This window comes from Zerene cesonia, chromosome 19 (assembly GCF_012273895.1).
Source record: "Zerene cesonia ecotype Mississippi chromosome 19, Zerene_cesonia_1.1, whole genome shotgun sequence".
NCBI lineage: Eukaryota > Metazoa > Arthropoda > Insecta > Lepidoptera > Pieridae > Zerene > Zerene cesonia.
Window position 1 is genome coordinate 7520428 of NC_052120.1, and position 22109 is coordinate 7542536.

At 32.3% G+C, this 22109-nt stretch overlaps 1 protein-coding gene across 5 annotated transcripts in view; it reads left to right on the forward strand.

Annotated features, from left to right (window-relative positions):
* Positions 1 to 22109, forward strand: part of LOC119834197 — a 58120-nt gene that overhangs the window by 23269 nt on the left and 12742 nt on the right. For 3 of the 5 annotated variants that reach the window (XM_038358517.1, XM_038358521.1, XM_038358518.1), the window contains exons 3-6: positions 2861 to 3025; positions 16603 to 16790; positions 20466 to 20641; positions 21566 to 21707. In XM_038358517.1, coding sequence (XP_038214445.1) covers positions 2861 to 3025; positions 16603 to 16790; positions 20466 to 20641; positions 21566 to 21707 — 671 coding nt within the window. The remainder of the gene's footprint in view (positions 1 to 2860; positions 3026 to 16602; positions 16791 to 20465; positions 20642 to 21565; positions 21708 to 22109) is intronic. The other 2 variants (XM_038358519.1, XM_038358520.1) reach the window with 1 other exon arrangement.

The window sequence follows — 22109 nt, forward strand, 5'->3', positions numbered from 1 at the left end:
GCGTAGAATTCGCTTATATCGCGCGACATGGTAAGGAGTATTTTATTCGCATTAAAAAGTATGGTTTGTTATTTCCCACGTTTAGCTCCATCTTCATACCAAGTTTCATTAAAATCGGTTTGACAATAACGAACTTTCATACAAACTTTCATACCCTCTTTCATCCCTTTCTACCCTTTTTTCGCGATAAAAAGTATCCTATGTCCTTTCCCAAGTTCGGCTCTATCTTCATACAAAATTTTATCAAAATCGGTTCAGTGGTTTAGGCGTGAAAGCGTAACAGACAGACAGACAGACAGAGCTACTTTCGCATTTATAATATTAGTAGGGATTAGTAGGGATTTAAGAATTATTGGTGCCTCGATAAAGATTCATAAAACGGAACTTGCGTAATTTAATAATTTGTTTTCTTACACATGTTTTCGGTTATTTCAATTAATGATTCACATAATTGTTAGTTACAAATATTTCCCAGTAGATTAAAAAGCTACTTTATCATGATAACCATAGAACGACTTAAAACTTCGTTAATTTTTTACGAGTCTACAAGAGAGCGCGGTTGTGGAAAGTTTAATTCTCTTCTAAGTGAAGAAGTTCCTTATAAAAAGGTTTCACATAACTTTGCTATTGTATTTCCTGCATTTTCTCGTCTGACTTTTCTTTTAATGTTTACTTTTTTGTACTTTATTATTACAGCTTCTACTATTGTTATAATACTTCTTCAGCGTTTGTAATCTAAAAAATAGACTTTATATTATACATTCATAAGAATGTATTATTATTTTGATGATGCATTCGTAAAGTATGCGGTATTCTGTCTTTTTAATTTAATTTCATATCAACATCATGATAGTTTAAGTGTGTAGGTACATAAATAATTTTATTTCTAACAAGGCGTTGTTTAAACTTTAAATATTTAAACAAAAAAATGTTCTATGAAAAATATTTTCATTGAGGTTACTGTGAAAAATGTTTATAAATGAGGGCGACACGATTCTTTTGTTGCGCTTATCACGTTTTCATAATTTTGGGACGAAGCATCTTTATATTGTCCTATGAAAATACGTAGCAAAATTCAACTAAATATAAAAAATGCACCTGATTTCAAATGAATTAATTAACGTCATGATATTGCGAGTATCTCAATATTGTATTTTAGAATATTCTATAACTAGAATTTCAATAAACACCTTATAATAAACCTATTGTTTTCGGTTGCGATATATCTATATCCGTTATAAATTGAATTACTGGACATACTTTGAGTGATCTAAAATCATAAAAAAATACATTTAATATGCAATTGGGACTTTACAGTTGGTAAGTCTTAATGTCGGATCTTTGTTCTAATTATAAGTTTCTTAACGATCAAGGAACTGGCCAACACTTCTTAGTACTTAAGTTCTGAGTAGGCGTCTTGTAAATACAATTACAAAGAAAATATAAAGCGAATGGGCTTTTTCTTCTTGACTGAAGTAGACTAGTAAATATGTTATGTTATATTCCACAGTAATAACTCAGAAAATAAATGTACTAGTAACATGAAATAAAATAATAATAATAGAAGTGAAATAATTGATACAAACCTCATAGACTCTCCTTGTGTTTAAATATATTTTACGTATATGTATTTAGATCTGTTATAATGTAATATTTGTACCTGTTCTTTACTCATTGAAATATTACCTTATTATTTATCGTTATCGTTATAGGTTGATTTTCTATAATAATTAAATATGTGAAAACAATATTAAATGACCGCATATGATGGTGTTCTGTATCAATATATATTTAAACATACAAGATCTTTTTAAACAGGAATAATAAACAATAAATTCTTACATATAAATAAATACCTTTAACGATGAAATTCCAAAAGCAAACCTTAAGAAAATATATTCATTGTATTTTATCAAGTTAGCTCAGCGGTAATAGTAAAAAGGAATTGTGTAATATGATTCTTATTCCAAGCGTACAAAGCCAATTCTTTGTAGTGTTCATTGTAAATAAAACATGGCGAAGAATAAATCAATGTTCGTAACCGAGACAACCGCCTAACTAATCTAAAGCACGCGAAACAGAGCTTCGTTTTTAGTTCACATTGTATAATATTAACAGCGAAACTTTGTGTTTTTAACAAGAACTCAAAATAGTAATTAACTTAGCCACGCAACGATGGTTCGTATCATTTCCTGAAAATTGAAGATATGTTTGTACGGTTTTTATTATGAATATATAGCTTTATCTACAAGCAAAAACCGACAAACAGATTCTGCAATGATACTGGTTATAACTCATTCTCTTTGATTAATTAATTATCTGAATTTCTGCTAAAGTTTCTTAATTGAATAAATAGTTCTTTAACGGGAAGTAATCAAATTTCATCTATTAGGTTCGTTCATAAGTTATCCGCTATGAAAAGGAATAATATATAAGAAGATCTGAAAACTTATCAGCAATGCAAATATTTCTTCAGTTTCAAAGAAATCATATTCTTTTAAATTTTGCTGATATTTGAACATAAATTGATTCAAACAGAAAAAAAATCGCAACTTTGTCGGCGCGTAACGGGAAATTATCTAATAGCTATTATTATGGGAAAATTTCATTTTTATTAGTGTTTAATGTTCATTGTTGTTTTAGTTCTTTTTCTTTACACTATTATCTTGATAATATTATTCTTGAGAAAAATGCAAGTAGACTATTTAGAGATTCTTCTGTTTGGCTTAATTATTCAATTTAGTTGAACATAAAATGAGATACTTGAAAAGTCTTAAACAGGAATGCCAATGTAGTAAAATTAGACTAATAATCATAGACTCAAAATAAGAACCTAATAGCAATATAATATTTTTCACAGGTTCCGATGCAGAGCCAGTGTGGAAACTCCAAGATCCTGGATTTGACCAGGGTTACGGTTCCGAGCGGTCACCGGAAGACGACTACGTTCCTCCCATCCCTCCGGCTATCTCCCTTGAAGAGTACGAAGCAGAGTTGCGTGCCATATACCCATTTATCACTGATGGTAAGATGTTTTTCAATCGCTTTGTAGCCGATAAAAGGGTGGTGAAACTTTTGATTGCTTTCAATTGGTCAGCACAAAACATGGGTTTACCATAAATTGTTTAAATACGTCATCATTGCGCTTATTGAGTAGAAATATGTTATGAATTAATGAGAGGAGATGATGTGTCTTATGTTTTTTTATAAGACATTTGAAGAAAGCAACAAATCATTCATCTTATGCACTTTACAATTACATTGTGTATGATAAGTATTTACTCGCCTCGTTGACATTTCGAACTGAACACGAAGCAAAACTAATATTTTGCTTATATCTTTGCAATACGAGATAAAGCTGCAAATATAACCTCAAACCGATATAACATTATTTGAAAACATTGCCTTTTTTCTTAGATAAACGAAAAATACATACAAACATGATGAAATTTATTATAACTTGCGAATATAAAATATGAACGCAATAACCCTCGCATACAACACACTTGGCATAACTGCTTCAAGCTCAGAATTGAAACACTCGATTTTCAAAGAGACGCTTTTCTTGAACCAACTTTAAAGAAAAATCGATTTTATGTTCAAAACATAGAGATTTATTTGTTTTGGTTGTTTAAATCGTGATACGTGGGTGAATCAGGTTGTTTTCGAAAAGTATTATACGAATTGTGTTATACCTTGTATATAGTGTTTCTGAACTACTACACAGTAATAATGAAACTTATAACAACTGTATGAACGATAATGTTGATGGTTTCCAATGAACACCTACAAAACAACATGTAGTATTAAAGGTTTTCGTAATTTTAAACAGATTTCCAGAACTATCGAGTATACCGGCCTGTCTGACCTACTTCTACACAATTCATGAACTCAAACAATCGTCCATTTGCATAAATATTAAGTATTTGCAATTTGAAACAGTTTATATTCTTCAAATATTAAATACATAAGAGTCATGGAATTATGTTATCGCAATAGAAGGTTCCGATTAATAAATGAATACTATATTTAAGAAAAATCTGAAGACTTCTTTGTCAACTGCCATGTAACTGCATATATAAAAAAATGGTTGCCTGTAAAGTCGGTTTTACGGGCGACGATTTTACGTGACAACGTCTTTTTCTCGGTAGAATATTTATTGATATGAATATTATTAAATTGCACAATAGGAACAAGGAATTGAATGAAAATAAGAATTGCACAAATTTTAACTATAGAAAATATATTTTGTTTACTAAAAGGACAGAGACAGAGACACAAGCACGCGCCGATTCAATGCGCCTAAATCTCTAGTGCTGCGCGCGCGGCGGACCGATCATAGTTCGGTGACTCATCGTAACGTTACCGGGCGTTACACTTTTTCATAAGTGACTCCGAGCCGCAACCTAATTTAAGACGTTGTCACGTCAAAAGAAAAGATTATTGGGAACTGTTTTCAATCATTGCTATCATTCACATTTGATTCAATCTAAATAATGAAATTGATAATAAGCAATCTCAATCTGTTAAAAATCTGTAAAAAGTTTTAACCTAATGATATAAATACAAATACATATAATATACATATGATGACATTTTAAATTTTCACTCATGTCGCTACATCCCAACGACTAACGCGTAGTACAATTATTATTGTTACCCAATAAATAAATCACGCGTAAAGCTTATTTAAAGTTTATTTAATCCAAATCACATATTTCAATGCACTAACTACTGCTACTGACTGTGTTTTAACCTTAAACATCTGCAGTGCAGGCTGCATAATTGGATAAGAAAATTTCGTAGCTCAGAAACTGCTGTGCAGTTGAAACCCTAGAAATTTTCTAAAGCGAAAAATATCGCTCACTAACGAACATATTGAACGCACCGCAATCTATTACACTTAGTTTATTCCTGCGATGCTACCGATGATAAATTGTATGTGCTAGATAACATTAAGTTATTTAGTAAATATAGCTAGCTTGGTAACATGTGTCTGAGCAAAGTTTGTTTCTCAAAAATTCTCCATATTATAATAAAGGTTGCAAAATATTCTAAACGTAACTTGACTCTTTTAAATGGAGTGGGTGTATCAAAATTAGGCGTGAAGCATTTTTAAGCGAAATTTTCTCAACCTTTTTTTAGTGTCATTTAAAACTAGGCTTGTGCTAAAATTTTCCTTTTTATTGCGTTCGCGTACACCAGATACACTACAATTTAATGAATTTTAATATTTGTTAGATATAATATAGCTAACATATATTCTGATGGATGAAAAACTGTCAGATACAGATGTGTCACTTTTCGTAATTTGTTACAACTCGTTGAGCTATCAAATCCTATAAAATTTCGTCTTTCTTTGAAACGCGGCGCATTACTAGCGATTGCACCTTAGTTATCGTAGTGTGTCGATTGTTCAATGCTCGACCAAAGTACCTACCCACACGTTAATATTCTTTGTGACTGAGATTTATTTAACAACTTACTACAAGAATCACAGTACATTCTAATTACGTTGAAACTGTATTGTTTTTAATATTGTATATCTATACTAATATTATAAAGCTGATGCGTTTGTTTGTTTGAACGCAATTATTTCAGACTACTGGTTCGATTTGTAAAATTCTTTCAGTGTTAGATAGCCAATTTATTGAGGACGGCTATAGGCTATATATGTAACACGGGCGGAGCCGAGGCGGACTGCTAGTTTATTATGTACACTATTTTCTAGTTGAGTGTCTAGAAAAATGTGTATGTCACATTAATTACCTAGTATCCTACGTATAACTTTGTGGGACGAACAGTTATATTCGGCCAATCATATTTTAGCGTGGCGAAAGTTAAAAACCACGGAAACTATTTTAATACCCAGTGCCCCGGGAAAGCTTTAAATTAGTATAAATTGTTGAAAGCTACGAAAATGGACAGATTTGGAACAATGTACAGAGTTTAAAACAATGTACGACGTTTAATTTTACCGCATTGAATACTCAAATGGTCTATTATTTCAATAATATCATCCTAACAGGACGAGAATATAAAGTACAAGCAAGATAAAATATGTAATATAAATAAATTTATGTTGTCATATAAATTAGAAGCACTATTATAAAACAAAATCGTTTATTAAAAAATGCAATTTTAAGTACATTTTCTTTCTCTTGGTTTTCCAATAACTCCTACACAGGAATAGATAACTGTGTAAGCATGATTTTTCATAACACTAGCATACCCAAATAACGCTTTTCTGCCTATCATTTAGGGATATGAAAAATAGATGATATCCGATTCTCACACCTACCCGATGTGCATACGAAAATCCAATCGTACAAGCCGTTTCAGAGAAGTATGTAACTAACTTTGTAACAGGTGAATTTTATATTAATAAAGATTAAATCTTAAAGACGAAACTTTGCAATAATATGCGTACAAACTGACGGGCTCTTACAAAATAAATTAAAAAATACTCTTAACAGACTTCAATAACTTAAGAATAAAACTTATAGAATTGAATCAGTTTAAATTTAAGACAAGCCACCATAGCACTTCTATAAAATTGAATTCAGTAGTAGGCTACTAACGAGAAATGACGACACTCGCTCACCTATTTACCATGCACGAAAGGTCGCTGTTATTTTGCCATTAAATTAACAATTGTTTCTACTTTATAGCTTGGTATATTTAAGTATGCATATTTAGTTTGTTTATTGTATTAGTTTGTTTATTTTCATTCATTGTATTACCTACATATTAACTAAAATATAAAATATATAAGTTTTTGAACTTCTTTATTGATTCTGACGTCAAAACAGATACCTGTATCAAAATCAATTATCTATATATCCTTTTGGCAAATATGTATTAACAATATCAACTTAATAGAAGGTATGAAGCTAAATACAAGCAATGAATTTAATTTAATTAACTTTATTTGAAAATAATTTTAAAATATATTGAAAACAGACAAGTGTGCTTTAATTTTTTTTTTCAATTCTACTTTTCTCAACACAAAAAAAGCTTGTGTGTAAGAATATTTTATAGTTAACCTTTTTAGTGTTTTTAGATAGTACCTTTCGTAAGGTAAAATAATATAAAATTCGATCTAACAATTTTTTAGTTATATAACAAACGAACTGTCAAATCTTTTTGTGACGATAGTATAATGTTATGTACCAAGCATTACGTGCTAAAGTACGTTATGTTTTTGCGTTTTACCCTATTACACCTTATTTTTATAACAACAAATATCCCTTCCTTCTCCTAAGTCTAATCTTTATTTGTAGTTAAATTACCACAAAATCGTCCATCCATGTTAGGGATTCAACCGAATAACATACATTCTTATTTAATATAATTTTAACTACATAATATCATCAATTTATTGTATAACTAAAGATTCATATAATCGTATAGATAAAAATTGACATAGGGAAAATGGAGCACAAACTCATTCAACGAATGTTAGAAAGACATCATTTTCCCAGCTCTCAGAACTTACTTATCCCTCTTGAAGCGTTTGGTAATCTAATACAAAAATAACGTTATGCGGTCCGACGAGTGCCCAAACAAAACAAAGGACCGAAATTGCTTACCAAATCAGGGATAAATGAGAATGATGAATGACTGAATGCAAATTTTGTATATATTTATTTTTATGTTACACGTTTCTCAACCCGGGAAATCGTACAATGAAGTGGGGCTTGATAAGACTTAAGGATTTTTCTACATTAACAATACTAGAATAATAAGAGCAGTGCTGAGTGGTAAGGACCTCGAACTTTAAACGAAAAGTTGGGGGTTTGAGACCAGACGAGCGTGCTAGTAATCAATTGATTTTTCAATTTATCTGCAACATCATCATTGCCTGAAAGGGTAAAGGTAAACATCGTAAGGAAACCAGTATGTCCAAGAAATTTACAAGTTCATGTAAATGTGAACATGTGAATCTGCCAACTCGCACTTGGCTAGCGTGATAATTATGGCCTAAACCCTCATAGGAGGACCGTTAAAAAGTTATTCTTTAAAAAATGCCTCTTGAATTTGAAGCGTCAAAATATTTAAAGTGCTCTTAGTGAAAAATAATATAAGAATTAACATATTTGCAATTTAAAGCGACATTAAACCTAAAACATCTGGCTTTAAATCATGATCAGAATATATGAATTACGTAAACACAACACGAAACACTACTTCGACAAAACAATTCCCCAAACAAAGCAACAAAAAGTTATCCCGCACAGATGACAAATTAAAACGATAAAATCAGAACTTACTCGGACAAAACACAGTCCACTGGCGTCTGTAGTTGAACATAATTGAAAAACACGAGCATTATCAGAGTATTGGTTTTGTACGTGCTGCGAATTCGTCGAGATGTAAGGGATACTGAAACGGGGATTACATGGGCGGAAATAGAATCAAAACATGCACATAATTATGGTTTGTATTCTACGAACTGTAATCGAATGCCATATAGTAGTAATTGAGGAGTATTATGGAAGTGCTTATTGTTAAATTATTGAACCTCTTTATTATTGTGTTCCCCTTACATTACATTTTATAGCTACTGACTATAGCATATCATATATAAGCAGTTGAGATGTCAATAGGTGACACACACAAAATTAATTTAGCAAATTTGAAAAATATACAAAAAGTATATATTATGCAAACACAAACTTCTTTATCAATTTAATATTCGTTTTCATAAACTATGACATTTTTAATCCATTTGTATTTGAAACTATTAAGTTTAAACTAGTAATTAATTTCGTACCATATATTTCTGACATATGGAGGAAATTCACAATCATAGATATACGTGTATCCGCCGCTCTCAACCAACGATAATTAACGAAGGGTTCCCTTAAGTGATTAATTTATTAGTGCGTATTGAGAGATGGCGTGTTTCAGAACTTTGAGGTAAATCTCTATCTGTACCATATACTTGTACATAAAGGATATGTCTATTGTATCTATACGTGTTAAGCATTTCTTTGTCATTGAAAGGTGTTGTTTGTTGTGTAGTTCTTTTTTACACAATGAATGTGTTCTTGTGAACCTTTTTGAAATACTTATATCGTAGGTGGCTTCATTTGTTAGTTTTATTTTGGAAATAAGTTTTACTTTATCTAGTATTTGTATCGAAAAATTCATAAAATACGTTACGAAAAAGCATGTTTAATAATAATCGTGTATAATATTTTTTCCTAGAGAGAATATTTGACAAAGGCGGTGACGTAAAACGGGCTTAGAGTCTCGTTCCATTATAAAAACATTGTACTGTTTTCTAACCAATTCCTTCCTTTTAACATTCAATACTAACATGTACACACTGTAATATGGAACAGGTATAGAACCATACATCGGGATTTACGAGTCTCTCCCCCAGGGAGAAGCCATATTTCCCGTTCGGATATATATTTTAGTAAGTTCCGCAAGCTGCCTTGTGTGAATATCGTCGAGAAAATTCAACGTAGGTATTTATTATTTTGTAAAGGAGCTAAAATTGAATTTTCATTCTTAACATGGCAATAACATTTCGATATGTCTAAATTGTACTCATATTCGTTTTACCACTATTTTTACTACTGCAAATAATAAAAATACGGTAGCGGACTTAAATTGTTGTTCGTATGACAGAATAAATTTATGACCCCAAACAATTCTCACGTATTCATGGAAAAACGTCATTAATTTGTTTCATACAAAATTCCCTTGAAATATAATTCCGCCCTAAGCGATGACGCCATGTTTTATTAAGTACATTACACGACCGTTAAGCTACCTCGCTGTATCAGAAATTTCCATTACGGTTCCATTGTGGGGCTTTTTACCTGCGTAAAAGTAAAAACAGTTTTATCTCATTTACGCGTTCAATTTGTATGCACAGCCTAAAGCTCCCTTGGCGATACTTCGGCCCACATTATTTGCTCCATTCATAGGATAGAAAAATACGACAGGAGAGAGTTATCGGTTGGAAGAAGTTTGTTCGATCGACGTTCTCTCAAAATCCAGTATATCCTAACAAAACCCAAAGCCTTTTATAATGTATAAACTTTTCCTTTTGCGTTTGTTGGCAACGAACTGAATACTTTTTCCGCAGTATGCTAATAACATTTTTAATAATGCTTAATTCATATACCATTTTTAATAAAGACAAAGCTGGGTGATATTTAATTAAGATTGGACGATATCCGAAATATCCTACCGTTTCCATATTTTCATCAATGAATTAAAAAAAGAATCTTGGTACAAAATAAGTTCCTAAAATGTACAGTTGCAAATGTGAAATATGAAAATCCGTTTTCGTAGCGTGTCAAAAATTCTTTATACGTTCCCAGATTCGCTAAAACAATATTAAAATTTAAATGGACCGTTCTCTCGCTTTTACAATGGTTATGTGAGAAGCTCATTCATGATACAACAGTTTAAAAACAATAGTGCCAACGCTATCTAGACAATGTTCAGGCTCTTTTGTAACATTTACCGCATTGAGTTATGAAAGTTAAACTATGTCATATTCATACGTTCATAAAGTCTTTATTCTCGATTAACTGCTAATATTACGAGCACTGAAACTAAAAATATATTTTCTTATAGAATACTTATGAAGGGAGCAAAAGAAAAAATGTTTTTGATATTTCTTCTTAACATTTAGCAATCTGAACCCAAGAATTCTCAATCTTCCAATTTTTGCGTAATTGCGTTTACCGGGTGGATAGAATAGGATTAGCGTTGAAGCATTAACATGATTTGTTATTCTTCGTATTACATACTTCAAGTCATAAGCTCCTTATCGAAATATAAAATAACGAACCCAACTGATATAAAATATTAAATTATCTCGTAAAATTACACGCTCATTAACATGCATGTTCAAAAAAAATTATTAGTGTTTATACTCTTCGTACGGATCCCGAAAACGTAACAAAATATGTTTTGGGAAATTCTAAACTCTCATCAAAGTTTATTTGGATACATTAGCTGCAGGAAATAAGTCCCATCAACACGAGACTTGTAAAGGAAAAAGCTGACGTTTACCGGCAATTAAATTCCTAAATCTCGTACAAAATAGGTTCATTACTTCCTTTGATGCGAAGGGGTGCTACCCTTGTCACAATGTCGCATTTACTTGCCACCTAAATTACCATTTTTACTGGATACATTTCATAAACGCGCAAAAGTAATTTTAATAGAAAAAATACGCATAAACACTTTGACGTCCTTAAACGTTTTTATCCAACGTCCTTTCATAAGAAATGTTTTATTTATATCTTTGTGATTTCGATTTCAACGTACTCTATTCTAACGCTATGTGATGAATAAATTTTCAAATATTATGGAGATTTTTTCGGAGTGTTTTTGTAATATACAATTAACCATCTAAGAAATCGGTCAGCACTTCGGAGATCGGAATAAAAACCAAAACCGTAAGTCAAGGCGACAAATCACAAAACTGTTTGAGAAATTGAATGAATCAGAAGAAAAATTCTTATCTAAAACTTTTGTTGGAACCCCACAATTGGCACACATCTGGTGCGCCGCGAATCTAAGCCAGAAACTCGTTCATCATTCGGATCGATCGACAGCTACAATCGTTTTATCAGCACTCACACTATTTGTCTTTCCTTTCGTGTTGTACTTATTTGAATTAATACGATGTAACGCCCCTTGCTTTAGTTGAATTTGATAAATAACTGGAAGTGCTTCGATTTGTTTCAAAACGAAACATTACCGTGTGGCGCCACTGATGAATAATGTTATCGATGAAAAAATGTATTCCTATCACTGTTTATGTTGACGTAAACCTTGTCTTAAAATTCTGTATAAATTATATTTGAATGTGGCTAATTTCATTTGAAATGCTGATTTACTTCATTGTTATATTATACCTACCACGGTAAAGTGCATTGTTAGTTACTGGTACGCTATATAGAGAGATGACATTTGACCCTATAACAAAGGTTGTCAATATTATCGAGTATGCGGGAAAAATGTTAAGAAAGCATCTAACGACACGACGAATAGAGTAACTATATACTGTGATAATAATATACCAGCATTAACGTGAGAAAGACTCCATTGTGAAATATCTACCTACCGTCATAAAGAAATGCTTTTAACGACTTTCAAGGCGATAATGACGCTTATAAAGTGTGAGTAAGAATTTCGCGCTTTATTTAATTAGCTGGCGTATTTAAACATACCAATATAGGTTATTAAACTCGATGTGTATACAAACGCTGATATTTGCTATCAAAATATAATACTGAATATAATTATAATGGAAAACATTGTTGAATATTCATTAATTAAACTATGTGTAGTTGTTTATTAATGCACGGGCAACGATTGATTACATAAAATTGGTTGGTTGTATGGTATTTCAGTCACAATACTTTTAATTAGTAGTAATAATTTGTTTCATCACGTTTATTTCTAACTTTTCGTTCTTTACGTACCTATAAACCTGGTACAGATAAACACATCTTTACTCGTATTAACACGAAAGAAAGTATTAAGTAGGTATAGAAAGTGTTGAAATAACACTTTTTTAAATTAACTGGTTGAAAATACGTAATAAATACATATAATAATTTATTGCTAACGGCAATTTCTTCTGCCTCTTCACATTTATTATCTCTGACAAGTATATAAGCAAACAAAACGTTTTATTTTTAAACAGCACTTCATTTATGTGATTTTTATGCGTCTCGCACACAGCAGGGATTGCGGAAGCAGTCGATGATCCGTATCAGAACTATACGCCATCCGTGTGAGCGTCATGTATGACTATAAAATCCTATTTTTTATCTGGTACAATTAATTACGCTTGTATAACTTTACGTGTATTCTTAAATTACTATTTTAGGTATTAAAAATAATAATTTCAATGCATGACTCAACTATATGCTAATAATTATAGATTATCCTTGGAACTTTATAAATTCGTTTCAATTAGACTTACTTAAAAATGTACATACGAATAAAGAAAACTCTTTATTCAGCACATTTAAAGTATAATAGACGTAATTTAGCACAATAAAACATTAAACGTGAACGTTTAAAAATTCAGAATAGAAAATAGAACGTTCTGCAGAAAGAATCCACCTTTACTTGAATAAAATACGTTTTACGTTTGCGAATATCTCGGGAACCTCATTTATATTTTATATCGCTAATGATGCGCATCCGAGCCGCCTTTTTCCGGAATAACCAAATTCCGTTCTATGAACGAAAAAGAAAAATATACGGAGCTGCGAAAATGGCATACAGCCTTATCGCTTTCATTGCAATTTATCGCCATTATTCCATCCACCATCCATTGTTTCATGCCCACATTCACCCACTTATACGTACAATGGAACGCCTGATTTCATTAACTCATCGCGTATTTCACAAATACGTATAAACAATAAACAGAGCAACGCTTATGTTGCAAAGTTGTTAAGAAAATAATATCAATTTCCAACAAATTAAATTCATCAAGATGGACACTAAAATATGTATATAGAGCGAATTATTGGGATGTTTCTGTAATGAACATTATGCTCTTAGTTAATCAATATTTCCAGCACAATCAATTTCATTGTCAGTATATAAGTCATGATAATGAAATAGCATGATACATCATTACGACGATAACCAGCTATTGACGAGTTGTGGTCACAAAAAACCCAAACGTCACGTGGCAAAAATTTTAATAATTATGGTTGTGATATTTGAAGGAAACACGAGGTGTTTCTTTGGACACAGATATTATTGCCGTTGATAATAATTTTGTTCCATCGTATTGTTTTCACGCCTTTGTTTTTATTGTGTATGGAATAATTTAAACTTCAAGTTGTGTATTATTTACGAAAACTATTAGCAAAATCTGGTTAAATAGTAAAAGAACAATAACTGTATGTCACCGTTATTCATAGTTTCGATATTGGTAAAGTTAGCGGGTCACGATTTATCACTCAGCGCGACTTTGTATGACAACATTCCTTCTTAGAATTGTTGCCATTTGATTTATTAAACTATTTATCTTTGCCAAATACTTTCTCATGATTATTGTTGTAGCTTTGAACGCGATTGTTTCTGTAACAATAAAAAAAGGTGTGTGTGCGATTCATACACGATAGAAGAGAAACTTCAGTAAATCGACAAAAAGAAAGAGATGAATCATTCTTTGCCGGCTTCATTCTACACATTTTTGTATTTGTGTCTCTTACCTGTCAATTTATCCGTTGCATCAGGTCTTGAAATCAAAACAATTCTAAAGAACTTTCACTTCAAAAGTAATGAAATATATATTCAAAATATACTAAATTGATTCGATTTGATGAATTTAGTATTTAGCAAAAAAGCTAGTTACACACGTAACAATATTTCCTCCTATACGTAGTACACGCAATAGTGTAGGATAAACGTACTTCAAAAAAAGTTAAAACAATTTCATATCGATACCAAAATTTCCAGAATGCCCCGCAACATATAACAAATGTACGAAGAAATATCTCACGATAAACCTTGTTTCGTTGTTATTGGGTATACTGGTTACGTATACAATTGGACACAATCGATTCGTTATCCGCAAAGTGATATTCAATGGCATTTCCACACCTAGGAGAATTGAACTAACGCTGACAGCAAATTGGAAGACACCCTTAGGTAATGTGAGGTCGACTTGGGGATTCACTTAAACCAATCCGAGTGGAATCGAGCAAACATTTTATAATAAAGAAGTCTTAAAGGGTTAGAGATAGCGAAGAGATTGGCCAGTAAAATAAAACAAGATGAATTGATAATAATGGTATTTTTATAAATGCAATATTTTTGTCAGTTTCTACTTTCGTTATATCAATGAAATTTTTAAATCGCCCTTTATGTATCTGTCCGTCATTATGCTAGCTGTTAAGTGGTCGGAAACGTTACGTTTAAAAATGAAATTAATAAATCAGTTATCATCTTTGTAAATGCATTATATTTGCGTATGATTAAACAGACAAAGTCCTACAATATTGTTTTATTAGTCAGTTCAGCGGATTAGAGACAAGTCACGCGCCCCTCATAATAAGAGAAAGGTGACGAGGTGACCAGCGTGGACCTTAAATGGAAGGAAACTATTGTATTGATAGTCTACAACTAATCATATTTTCACAAGGGTTACGTAGATCAAAAGTCCTTGTTATCGTGGATGGTTAGAGACTAGAACTTTATCCATGTCTGCTCCAGTATTTATTAATTGTTGATTCATTTTTAACGAAAGCAAATACCGACTAACGAAGTAAATTTGGAAAAATTAAGCAAAATACACCTATATAACATGGAATAATCGCCAAATATTCCAAAAAAATTCCTTTATCAGCAAATCGTATGGATTCAGGGGAATTGAATGAGACCATTGCGCAAATTGTAACTGGACTCCCTTAGGTAATGTTTAATTCATGCCTAACCCTCGCGGCTGCTGCTGGCCAAAATTGCTTTAAATTGACCATGAATCGGCATTTTTTATTTCGTTTATTGCAAATACCGATATTTGCTTTTTCCTACCAAGCAATCTTTTAATGGTTCAAACAAATAGATATTTTAATTATTTCGTAATCGAATTATTTAAGGATTTTATAGAAAATGCTACAACTATAGGAACATTTAATGGCATATCTATATAAAGATATAAAATCCAGGCTTAAAATCAAATTAAACAGGTTATTTTTCAATAAAAACATTGTGAAAATGTAATGCTGTTACCTGCGCACACTTGATAAAGTAGTTAACTGCGAAGCCTGAACTAACAGAGTGAGGATGACACAAACATTGTAAATATAAAGCAAACTACCCTTACACAGCCTTAGGTTATTTAATGTGTAAAGAGAACACCTGATCCCTGAGCTGACCACAATATTCCATTTTAAGACAAGATAATATTAACGGTTGGAAACGACCCCTAAAATAATATTACATTCTAATTAACATTGTTTTTATTTGAATCAGAAGTATTTGAATCGGTTTAAAGTAAATGTAATAAAAATAATTATGCTTTGACGGCGGTCGCTTAAAATCAGTTGGTAGAAATGTTCTCTGTTTTACTGATGTGGGGTCTATTTTATCATCATGGTGTTATTATATTGGTGTCAAATAATGATATGTTTAAGTCTACCTAGTAATTTATGTACATATATTGGGTTGATATTAAACTTGTCGCTTATCTTACAATGGCACAACCTTGATAGGGAGCGTCTTCACACATAGTTATTAGTCTAAATAAAGTAAAGTCCTCGCCAGATTACTCCTAATTCCCAAATGTCTTATACCTTCCGCATTATCTGACTAGTACAGTATAATGAAGGAATGGATGCAGCTTCTTGCCAGAAATGTATACTTACAAACCGTAATGAGAATTTTATATTTGGTTTATTTATTAGATATTACAATCCAATTAACTTTAAATATTGTCTTCTATTATAAATGCTGGTCTTGTTCTACAAAAATAATAATGAAACAGGTAACAAACGGGCATAAGCAAGTAAAACCAAGATAAGCAGTTCTCGTCATATATTCAGATACATTGGTTGCCGTTATCAACCTTGTTAAATTAACGTTTGTTTACAGAGAACACATTCACCGTGGTGGTTGAGAAGGACGGGCGAGGGCTCGGCATGTCAGTGTGCGGCGGCGGCGGCTTGGTGCGGATACGGAGGTTGTACCCTCCCCAGCCCGCATGGAGGACAGGCCAGCTCGCGCCGAGGGATCTGCTGCTGTCTGCGAACGGTGTACCGCTAGCTGGACTCAGTACTTATGTGAGTAGCTTTAACTACTGTACTTTCTGCACCCACATTCCGATGCAACCTATTGTATGCTACAAAATATATCGATTATAAAAATATACAAATTTGAGTAATTTGATTAATTATTTGAACAAATTATAGGAGCAGATACATAAAGTCTCACCACAACAATTGTGTGTGTTTTAAGAAATATATTACAGCAATTCCGGTGTACATGTTCATGTGATTTTATGTTTATATATATTTTTAAAATAAGGTTATTACTAATACGATAATAGATATATATAAATGATTCGTATAAAGAATCGCCATTGTTCTATATTACAACAAGCGCTTACGTAAATCACAAAATCAGCAACTGTTAAAACAATATAACAACAATACCGAATATAAAAGTAACAGTCCATCAACAGAATAAACATTGAGTCATCTTTCAAATTGGAATTTGTTGTTGCCGTATTTCGCAGTCCAGGCAGCGGTAATAAACGTAAAAACTTTTATGAAATCGCCAACGCCCGCAGTAAGTCCGCGCGAAACATAATAAACTGCAAAGTACCACGTGTTTTATAATCGTTTTATTGAAACTCATTGCATTAAAGTTGTGTTTGATTAAGTGCACATTCCAAAGCATTTACATTTTATACTACATATGTTACGACCTATAATGTGTACAAAGTTGAAATTTAACGACGATCATTGTTATGAGAAGTGACATATCTGTGTCGCATCTATTAAGGTCCTCTCAGTAATCTTGAATTTATAATATAATTATCTCTTTATGTTGGATAATAAAGTTACAACATTCTTAAAGATCCTCGCTGGTATCATTGGTCACACGATTATGATTTTATGTATAATATATTTGGAATACTGTTCTGTTGGTAGTATAGCAGCTGGATCCTTCATCAATCTCGTCACGTACTCGTCCGTTGTTTGAGGATCTACAAACTTTGTCAGCAGAAATCTGTAACTGTAAACACATGTCGCTTCTATCGTGATCAGAGTTCCGATTTAACTAAACATCGTCCTCATAAATATTAATACAACGTTTAATTGCAGAGTCGGAGGAAAACACGATAAAATTTTATAATGAAATAAAAATCCAATATCGTCTGGCTCTGTTGGAATTCAATAATTTTTCCCATCGACGGTCAACTCGACGCGAGATTCAGTTACGCCATACACAATTTAATAAAATCTTCAGCAACATCAAAGATTGAACAACATTCGATTATCGAAGACGTCGTCTATCGCTCAATTAAACCGGAAAATTGTCTTATATCGCCTTTGAACACATTCAACATTATTCAATAGGTCAATCTGTCTATAAAATATTTATGGACGTTAAACATTTCGTATCGTTGTAGAAATGTTACACAATAACAACGATATTGATCCATTTCTTCATTGCAAAATATTATTTTAATATGTATTATATAAAATATTGACCCGTGTACCGGTTTAAAATATTACTAAATTTAGTTGATCTTTAGTGGTATAATTATTTTCTCTTTATAATTTTGTAGTTAGTTCATATACCATGCCAAATGACAACTACACTTCCCTTAAGCTAAGTTTTACTTCTCTAAAATATCGTAGTTTCACAAAGGGCAGTATCCTTGGATGAGACCCAAAAGCTGTTGACGTCACATACAATATAAATCGGCGACCATTGTTCCACAGAACAAGTGCCTACGTAATCGTACGAACATCCCAGAAATGTTCCGCGATAACTCACTACTTAATTAAAGAGCAGAAGTTTTATTCAAGCGTAAGTTTCCTTGAAACAGATAGTTCTAGGAACATAACCGTGTTTAATTAAGCTTCGACTAATTTGGACGGAGCCGTATAATTGCAATTGCCGTAATAAAGCTTTAGACAGCATTTGGCAGTACTTCTGTTCGAAAAGTGAGGGTCTTAAGACTTGTATAATTTACATCCTATGCCTAATATTGAGTTGAGTTTTGTTCATTCGATTAAACTTAATTAAACTGTCCTAATATATTGAGGCAATGATCCGTAATTTTTATGCATTGTAAATGTATATTTCATCCTAATATTAATTTATTTCATAATGTATTAATATTGTTTATTAAAACGTGAACGTGAACGTTTATTAAAATGCGAAAATTTGTGAAGATATATATGTTTTGTTATTCTACCAAAAACGTTGAAATTAAGCGAAGTTTACAGTGTGGATTAGCACATAGCACTCTATAAAGTGGTAGAATTAGTTATTGATTATAAATAATGAAATGTGCTTAAACATCAATGTTCAATTCAAGAAATCGTTCAGATTAGCAAATTGGAATGCCTTCATTTGTCTTTATCCATTCAAAAACTATTCCATTAGGATTAAGGTGCGCGAGTTCGTCTTTTACACTTATTTTCTTAAAGCTGGAAATAAGATTATCGTATCGAAGTCAGTCTAGTATAATCCAGTCACGATTACGCTTAATCTTTAAGTAATTGGCGCCGAAACTCAAGCAATTAATACGCTTTTAATATTCGGTGTTAGAAATTCTGTCGATTCGTCGAAATACGTTTCTCCGCAAATGGCCATAGTAAAATTGATTATTTTTTCTACAAAATATTGGAGGAAACTTACGATTAAGTTTCCTAAAAATAACTTTTTACAAAAGCAACAGCTAGAATAACAATGGCATAACTTTAACTTTTCTTTGAATGCATATTATTATAATCATTTTGGGCTATAAGTAGTTTGTTTTCTTTTTCTTCGCGGATGGTTCAAGGTTGTTTAAAAGCTTTGTATTTTCGAATTGTTAAAAATCACTTTTCAATGTGATAAATGTTACTACTATATACTTGTTATAATGTAACCTTTTTATTCAGATCAAACTTAAGTCTTGAAATGTATTTATAGAGCGACGCTTGATCAAATGAAGCTTAAATTCTTACAGGAATTATAGATATATATTTAAAATGGACGATTCAATTATCGACCCACAATTCTATTCTATTTGAATTTATATCGCTCATTAAAGCGAGAGCAAGTATTCCCGATAGTTTACATTTTTAATAATCGTCGACTAAGTGAGATGAACAAGGATAATACATACTGAATTTGTAACAGAATTGTCGTATAACTATTCATGAAACCGAATAGACGAGAATAATGTATCAAAGGTGACAATCTACTGAATTGTCACTTTCAACGCTCATTCATGTGTTCAAACCATGCAGTTATTGAATTGATTCACAGCATTTGAAGTGGAATTGTAAAATAGATTACATTGCAATGAAAATAAAGGACTGATTCGTTTACATATAAACAATTTAACTAGTGCGGTAGCTTTATACCTATAAAAAACTATGGTTAAAAAAAATTTTTACGTAGAATACTTCTTAAATCACTTGAATTTAGTGCTAATAACGTGCCTTTTGATTATTTTTTACCACTCACAATTTAACGAATCTTTCCATCTCTTAGATCTAAAACCCAACCAAAAATATAGAGTTGTGGACTATAGAACATATAGAAATGTGTTGATTTTTAATCTTGCTTAAATAAATACACTTTTATCATATCCTTACGCAAGGCCTACGGGGAAAGAGCCCTGGTTATGAGGGGTTCCCACTGCAACTGTGGATTACCAACTAAACACCAATGTGTTCCGACGAGCCACTTTTAGTGGCGAGGTCGATAACTGTGTTCCAACTTTCTAGGAAGCGCTAGAGGTACTACGCACAGCGGCACCCAGGGTAGAATTGCGAGTGTGCAGACCGCCAAGTGACGTGCTGGAGAGCATAACACCACCAGACCCTCCAACGCCACCGGCGAGGACTCCACACCCACCGCATTTGCCACTGGATCCGCTAAATTGCCATCCTTTACACGCCAGGTAATTGCAAAAACTATACCTATGTATAAAGCTCGAGTAAAATCAAACACAAGAAGAAATTTGTCGAGCACGCTTCGGCACGAATTGGGCCAGCTCGCACCGGGGAAGTACTACATACCCACAGAAAACCAGCGAGAAATAATAGTATGCCATTGTGTTTCGTACAGTGAGTGAGGGAGGCGGAAGCTCGTTTCCTTATCCTTCCTAGTACATTATTTCTTTCCAGTCGTCGATCCGTTCCGTATCCCCGACCCCATAAAGGCAGACAACGCATTCGCGGAGGCACTGCCTCTGCGTATGCTCATCAAAAATTAGCAACGATAACAAAGAAATGTTTCACTTATTTATGCGTTTCAGTTATGCGGCTAATTTTCAATTTATAATTATGTATGTTAATATTTATAGACTAATTTTAAAGTCGACTTGGTTTAGACAGCTTTAGGCATTGTTTTGCACTATTTTGTTTTATAAAAGGAAAGGATAAATAAAGTTTTGTTTGATGTTCATCATGTTGATTGTTCTCAAATATACTTATTCAACCAGACTTCGTTTAGACGTGCTTTTGAATCATCATTATACATACAATATTATTTACCTACTTCAATAGTAATTGGAAAGCAATTTCTATAGAGAAGAGCCGGCATGAATAGCTCTCTCTATATTTGCTCTTTTCAAATCATATAAAAATATTATGATGTTAAAAAACTGTTTAGTGATTGTTAAGTAGTTATTGCTTATATTTTTATCGTCCATATACTACATATTAATTAATTCTTATTATCTCCTTATATTAATTAATTTAAATTCACAACTAAACTATTTTTAAAACTATAAGAAATCTTCACTCAGAAGTCCAGGAAATTGTCTCGTCTATTTTATTTTACTTTTGTGTAGTAAAAAATATGCCCCGGGTTTTAATCAAAGGTTATCACAAACAACAAGCAGTGCGACCACATCTTCGTCAGAGGGCCGCGGTCGGAGGGACGCGAGCCCTGACGACAGGCGACATGACCTGCAATTACCAGACCTGGACCGACCCTTACCCGTCTATGATATACAATACGGGGTAAGTGTGCTTACGTTTCATATATTTGTAGACTTGGGCTAATCGAGAAACAATATAGCCCGTAGTGACAGTTGGTTGCACTTTTTAATGGGTATTTTTCCTCGCGGGAATTCAGGGTATATTACATACATAGTATATTACGTACATTGCTAAGTATGTTATTATTTAAATACGAAAACAGACCTTATGAGTTACCAACGAGTAAAGAATACAAAAAGAGATTTAATAAATAGGCAGTCGATCGATTAAAATCTTGACTTCACATAAACAGGATGAATTCTATGTAATTTTCATCCATTATCGATTTCAAAGCGTAATTACACAGAGTGACAGTTTGATCGTTGGAGCGACAGTACGCACTTTTCATTTATATCAAAATTAAATACGTAAAGTACGAGTATT